Source organism: Saprolegnia parasitica, assembly GCF_000151545.1.
Source record: "Saprolegnia parasitica CBS 223.65 unplaced genomic scaffold supercont2.110, whole genome shotgun sequence".
Taxonomy (NCBI): Eukaryota; Oomycota; class Saprolegniomycetes; order Saprolegniales; family Saprolegniaceae; genus Saprolegnia; species Saprolegnia parasitica.
This window is the reverse complement of record NW_012156504.1, coordinates 67,084-73,725: the sequence shown is the minus strand read 5'-3', so window position 1 is coordinate 73,725 and position 6,642 is coordinate 67,084. Positions and strand designations below refer to the sequence as shown.

The window sequence follows — 6,642 nt, the reverse complement described above, 5'->3', positions numbered from 1 at the left end:
TTCAGTCCCTTGTATCGGAGCAATTGTACGCGCTTCTTCACGAAATATTTTTCGTACAATAGAAACAACTCCTCGCCATCCAAGAGACTGATAGAGATGTACTTTTTCCATGCAGTCGGGTCTCTTTTAATATTTAAATAGAATTTACTGTCAATAATGGGCGTTTTTCATGCACGCTGGTCTTTTACAATATTTTATTTTACAAGCTTTGTATTTGCATATTTGACATGCAAAGGAGATAGCATTGTTAGAAATATTGCGAGCCTATCGAAGGAGCTTTCGCACGCTAAATTCTTATCCCAAGGCGAACGTGATGCAGACAGCAAATCTCTCTCGCTTCCGTCTCCGTACCGGTACCGTTTATGAGATGCTCACTGTGGACATAACATCTTTAGTCTCCTCTTCAAATTACCCTGAGAAAGCACGGGGACGCAATGAGCACGATGTAAATCGTTCGGCGCCAACGTCATCCCATAAGTGGGCACTCATGGAGCCAAGACTGTATTCTGTCGCTGCGCGACCTCAACGCGGCCGTGTCGTCGGCGTAAAGCGGTTCTACTGTCAATGCCTTTTCTGTCATCCGCGCTTAATGATTGGCGTCTGTTGCGACCAAGGGAATAATATTATCCCGTTGGTTGCGACTGCCTACTCCAGCTTCCGAAACCAATCGACACAAGATACGTTGGTGTAATTTTTAGTGTGGATTGGATACAATACATCGATAATGTCTCTCTTATTATTCTTGTGAGTGCGCACGCACGCATGCAACTACGGCGCATGGAGCATCCCTGCTGCATTGGCGACAGCTCTTGGCGACCGTACACCTTGCTGCAATCTCCAAAATCATCTTATTTTAGCCAATCACTATGCAGAAATACGTATGCCCAGAATCTATCCCCGTGGTCCGAACGCAAGTGCATAGGAGAGAAGAGTGAGTTTCGTGTCAAACGGCCGCCGCCGCCCAAGGAAGACCTGGTGAATGGATTACAATGAGTAGCGAAGCAGAGCGTGCTGCTTGAACTCGACGTGGCGGTACTGTCGTTGTTTGCTGTTGGGGCCATCTGTGTCTTAACGAGCAGCTGTTTGGCTTTGGAAGGTCTGGCCGTCCGATACAGTATCTCCTAACGATGCTTCATCTGTGGCCCATTCACTATTACCACCGCATCCACAGTATGTGGGTGCGGTGTGGTGGTAGTCTTGGGTGGTAGTGCTAAAATACGACGATCCTGAATGGAGCCGCACAGCGATGAGCAAAGAAGGCAGATGTACGTTGTTTGATCGATTGGTGCTGGATCCTTCCGAGAACAGTATTTTTCCTTTAGTTTCCCCACTCGGTTTACCCCGCAAAGTGGCGCGCACGTAGCGCTAGGGAATAATCCCATCGTGTTTGATGGAAATTACTGGACGAGGTTGTTTCTCCGACAGTACGACGACTTGGCTGCCGAACGTTGTCGGGACGAAATGCGATGATGAAAAGGCTAGACTTGGACGAGGAAAATGTGGTGCTCATCATCTTGATGCAGCATGGCCTTACTGGACGCCACACCGTTTTGAATGTGGCGGCGCGTTGGGCTTTGTTTTCGTTGGCAGCAACGTCATTTTATAGCTCATTCCATACGATGGGAACGGTTGACGAGCCAACGCTTCGCAATATTTGGATTGGTGGATAGGTACGATGGATCAAGGCACCAAAAACGCTTCTGCTTTAACAGATTTCTACACTGCATGTATACTCTGCACTCGGCTTCGTGGTCGCGCGATTAGCAAAAACGAGTGTCTGGCATCATCTACGAGCCCACTTTGCCAAAGCGACGCTTCAGATCTGGCCTGACTCTGGCCATGAGTACTGTATGCTCAAACCCTATACATGTGGCACTCGGTTGGAGCGGCTGGACAACTCGAACCCAATCGATGTCGGTCACCGCGAGATGCTAGGGCATCATACAGCCTATGCCCGCCCTGCGTGCAACTCATGCGATGAACTTTCTATCGGTGGCTGCGCGACCTCAAGTACGCTAGACTGGCCTAGTCTGATTGAGCTATAATTGCGTTGCCGTGCACCGAAGGAATCTTAATCATTCAACCCCTCTTCCATTGCGTGATGCATGCTCCGGACATGGATGGTGGAGGCACTCCCTTATGTTTGTGGTACGTGCCGGCTGCCACATGCATGCAACCGAGTAAAGACTAGCCTTCGCCGTCTCTCTTGCGCCTCGCATCCACATGGTCGTCTCGTAGCACATATATACCAACTGAAAAACGTCTGCAACTACCACAACAGCCACTATGACAGCATGCACGTTCCAAAATCCATCCAGCGGCCGCCATCAGCGAGCATGGCTCTCCTCATTTTCACATTGGCTTCGCCTCCACCATGAAGCTTATCTTTCTCACTGCATTCCTCGCCACCGCGTCGTCGGCCGTCGCCCTCGAAATGTCGAACGCAGACCGCGCCGCGCTCACCAAGGAGCTCGAGCAGTGGAAGTCGAGCCATGCGGGCAAGTCGGCCGAGTCGCTTGGTCTTCTTCCGTCGCAAAACACCGAAGAGGCGCTGACCGAAGAAGCCAAGCTCGAGGACGAGCTCACGCGCTTTGCCAACGCCAAGCAAGTTGTCGCCGACCTCAACAAGAAGCACCCGGGCGCCACCTTTGACTACAACAACCAGTTTGCTCTGCTCAACGCACACGAGTTCCAGGCGTACGTCAAGGGCTCGTTCAACAAGGAGCAAGCGCGCCGCGTACTGCGCGCCGAGCACGAAGAGACCACGCTCACGCAGTCCCAGATCGAGGCCGCCGACAAGGACTGGTCGACGACCAAGTGCATGCCGCCGGTCAAGAACCAAGGCGGCTGCGGCAGCTGCTGGGCCTTTGCCACCGCCGGCGCTTCGGCCATGGGCCACTGCATCGTCACGGGCAAGCTCCTCGACCTCTCGGAGCAGCAACTCGTGAGCTGCGCCAAGGGCGCGGGTATGGGTTGCCAGGGCGGCTGGCCCAACAAGGCGCTCGACTACATCTCGTCGACCGGTCTCTGCTCGGCCAAGGACTACCCGTACACGACAAGCGACAGTAGTTGCAAGTCGACGTGCGCCAAGACCAAGCTCAGCATCGGTAAGACCGTCGACATCCGCGGTGAGAGCGCGATCCAAAAGGCCCTTGACACGCAGCCGATCTCGGTCACGGTCGAGGCCGGCAACGATGTGTGGCAGCACTACAAGAGCGGCGTCGTACAGAGCTGTCCGGGCGCGCAGTCGGACCACGCGGTCATTGCGGTCGGGTACGGCACGAAAGACGGCCAGCAGCACTTTAAGATCCGCAACTCGTGGGGCGCCAACTGGGGCGAAGGCGGGTACATGTACCTCAAGCGCGGCGGCGGCGGCAAGGGCATGTGCAACGTCGCCGACGGCGGCTCGTACCCAACGTTGAGCGGGAAGCCGGCGTCGAATCCGACCGACAGTCCCAGCGACTACCCGAGCGACGAGCCGAACGACGAACCCAGCGACGAGCCGAGTGACGGCCCCACGGACGAGCCAAGCGATGCGCCGACCGAGTACCCGTCCGACGACGGCTCGACGACCGACATGCCGACCGAGGACCCGACGAACGCTCCGACGACGCGCCCGCACACCAAGCGCCCGCGCACCAAGCACCCGCGCACCAAGCACCCGAAGAAGCCGCACACGAAGAAGCCGTGCCCGGGTGCGTCCAACTAGTTCATTTGTGCGTTTTGCTGTGATTACCAATCTACAAGTGTCAATTTGTTTCATATTTTCTTGGACCTGACATTTGCTTCAGAAGCACCGCCGGATCGTTGTACAGCAGTGTAGGGCTGTTTATAGCGTGTAGTGGCTCGTTTGACCCGTACACATTTCAAGCCTAAAATGACAATCAATGATGCTTGCGATACCAATACGGTGGCACAGCGCACGCAGCAGCACACGCGTGCTTTATTGGCTCGACGGCCGAGCCGATTCAACCACAAATGCACCACCGTTGTTGTTGAAGTGGGTCGTCCAAAATTGTACCACCGTGTCATGCCCGCAAGTATGCCCGCAGTACAGGTACCGTGGCGAAGCGACCGTCCAGATGCAATCCTGATCCCAAAATCTGCAGTGGCAAGTAGCAGGTCGACTCGCTTCTGCCAACAAGAATGTGTCACAAGGAACCTATCACTGAAAGCTTGGCCGAACGTCGGGTCGTTTCTGACGAACCCTTGGAACACGCGCCCATAGTCTTCAGAAACGGCGCCGCTTCTACAACAATAGCGGACGATGGGACGAACCACTCACTAAGATCTCATTTTCATCGTCTGCACCGCCGACAACGCAAGGCTAGTTTGAGCGTTTTGGATTTGCCATCATCCAGACATCGGATACAACCTTGCATGCGACGGAATCATGCGATCGCTGTGTGCAATCGGGTTCCAATGGACCTCGTCACGTTCTCACTAATCGCGCACGCGCCTTCGAAAAACATTACGCCGATTGCCGTTCGTCAATGCAGCATCGGTCTCGTGCATGGAGTCTCGAGCCACTTTGCCCTTTGACCACTTTGCCTTTTGCCTGTTCCTATGAAGTGGATGACCGTGTATCTGATTCTTCTCGCCGCGTCGGCGACGGCCCTTCAAATGACCAACGACGAGCGCAACGCCCTACTGAAGGAGCTCGCGGCATGGAAGGCGAGCGCGGCGGGGCTGCGCGCGGCCGCCCACCACCTCCTGCCTCCGTCACCGCTACTCCAAAGCCTTAGCAGTGACCAGCAACTCGATGTCGAGCTCGCGCGCTTTGCAGCCACCAAGAAGATCGTCGCAGCACTCAACGCCGCGCACCCGCACGCGACGTTTTCGACCGACAACCGATTCGCGCTCTTGACGTCTGAAGAGTTTCGTACGTACGCCCAAGGCGCACTGCCCAAGCAAATACTGACGCGGCAGCTGCGCGACGAGCTCACGTCGGCGCAGTTGGCGGCCACCAGCGTTGACTGGACGACCACCCAGTGCATGCCTGCAGTCCGCGACCAAGGGCAGTGCGGTAGCTGCTGGGCCATCTCGGCCACCGGCGCCGCCGAGATGGCGCACTGCCTCGCCACAGGCAAGCTCCTCAACCTAGCCGAGCAGCAGCTTGTGAGCTGCGCTAATAACGCAGGCTATGGTTGCAACGGCGGCTGGCCCAGCCAAGCGCTCGACTACATCGCGACGACCGGTCTCTGCTCGTCGAGCGAGTTTCCGTACACAGCGTCCGATGCCAGCTGCAACACAACCTGTAGCAAGACCAAGCTACAGATCGGCGCGACCGTCAATATCCAAGGCGAGCGCGCGCTCCAGGCCGCGATCGACATGCAGCCCGTCGTTGTGACAGTCGAAGCCGGCAACGACGTCTGGCGCAATTACAAGAGCGGCGTCGTGACGCAGTGCCCCGGGGCAGCGTCCGACCACGCCGTCGTGGCCGTCGGGTACGGCAGTAGCAACGGCACGGCATATTACAAAATTCGCAACTCGTGGGGAGAATACTGGGGCGACCACGGCTACATCTACCTCCAGCGCGGCGTCGGTGGCAAGGGCATGTGCAACGTCGCCGACCAGTGCTCGTACCCGACCATGGTTGCCGGTAAACCGACGACGACACCGACGACGACGACGACACCGACCGTCGCCCCCACCTACACACCGACGCACACGGCGACACCAACGATTCATCCCACCACCGCACCGAGCAATCCGGTGGTGGCTCCGACAACTGCACCGACCGACACGCCTCGGGACAAGCCCACGGCGCCGCCGGCACCGACACCGCGCCTGACGACTATGCACCCTCCCGCCAAGCACCCGCACACCAAACGCGGGCACAGTCACACCTCACATCCGTCAACATATTAACTTCAACCAAGGGCATAAAAACCCATCAACAAACAGTCTTCTCGTCTACTTGTCTTGTGATCCGAGACGACGACGGGTCTGCAATTCTCGCCTACTACATGTTTGTTGGCTCTGGGGACTCTACTACGCCTTTGGTCGACCGAACGATAGTGGTGGTTCAACAATGCATGTAGTATTCACGCTGCAGGCAGTACGAGTTTCGCTTTGTTAGCAATAGAACCCTGCGACTAGGACCCTTCTATAACGTTCTTAATAAAGGTCGATCGATGGGATGCAAGACGCGTGCAGGCAGGAAGGAGGAGGAGTTTGTTTAGAGAACAGGGTCACACCTATCGTCGGCCCGGGCCCGGGCGGCGTCCTAATGCAGTGTCTGCGTCACGACCTCGGTCAATATTTCCACACACACAAGTACCTCCGTACTTGCCGCCCTGGGGAGCGTACGGGGCCGGCGGCGACCGGCGCGGGTCGCCATGTCCTCCGCGCGGCGCGTAGGGCGGCGGCTGCAACGCGTGCGGCGCGCTCTGAAAGCCACCTAGCTGCGGCGGCGGGGCCAGTCGCGGATCTCCACGAGGATCTCCACGGGGATCTCCACGGGGATCTCCACGGGGATCTCCACGCGGATCTCCACGCGGGTCGCGCGCCATCATGCGCGGGTCCCGCTGCGGTGGCGCGTACGGCTCGGGCGCGCCGTACGAGGTCGGTGGTGGCTGGTACGGCGCCTGCACGGGCGGCGGCTGGCGGTACTCTGCTTGCGGTGGCTGGCGGTAGTCT

At 57.1% G+C, this 6,642-nt stretch overlaps 3 protein-coding genes across 3 annotated transcripts; 2 read left to right on the top strand and 1 right to left on the bottom strand.

The window, feature by feature from the left end:
• Positions 1-2,374: 2,374 nt before the first annotated feature.
• Positions 2,375-3,709, top strand: SPRG_13889 (hypothetical protein; the record flags this gene model as incomplete). The annotated part of the gene is made up of 1 exon (XM_012352917.1): positions 2,375-3,709. One exon carries the CDS (start codon positions 2,375-2,377, stop codon positions 3,707-3,709), a length of 1,335 nt encoding a protein of 444 aa, XP_012208307.1.
• An 857-nt stretch (positions 3,710-4,566) lies between these two features.
• Positions 4,567-5,871, top strand: SPRG_13888 (hypothetical protein; the record flags this gene model as incomplete). The annotated part of the gene is made up of 1 exon (XM_012352916.1): positions 4,567-5,871. The coding sequence occupies one exon, from the start codon at positions 4,567-4,569 to the stop codon at positions 5,869-5,871; it is 1,305 nt and encodes a 434-aa protein (XP_012208306.1).
• A 329-nt stretch (positions 5,872-6,200) lies between these two features.
• SPRG_13887 (hypothetical protein) lies at positions 6,201-6,614 on the bottom strand (the record flags this gene model as incomplete). Its single annotated transcript, XM_012352915.1, has 3 exons — positions 6,201-6,229; positions 6,284-6,433; positions 6,488-6,614. Coding segments are annotated over 3 exons (306 nt in total), but the record flags the coding sequence as incomplete, so codon positions are not given.
• Between the last annotated feature and the right edge of the window lie 28 nt (positions 6,615-6,642).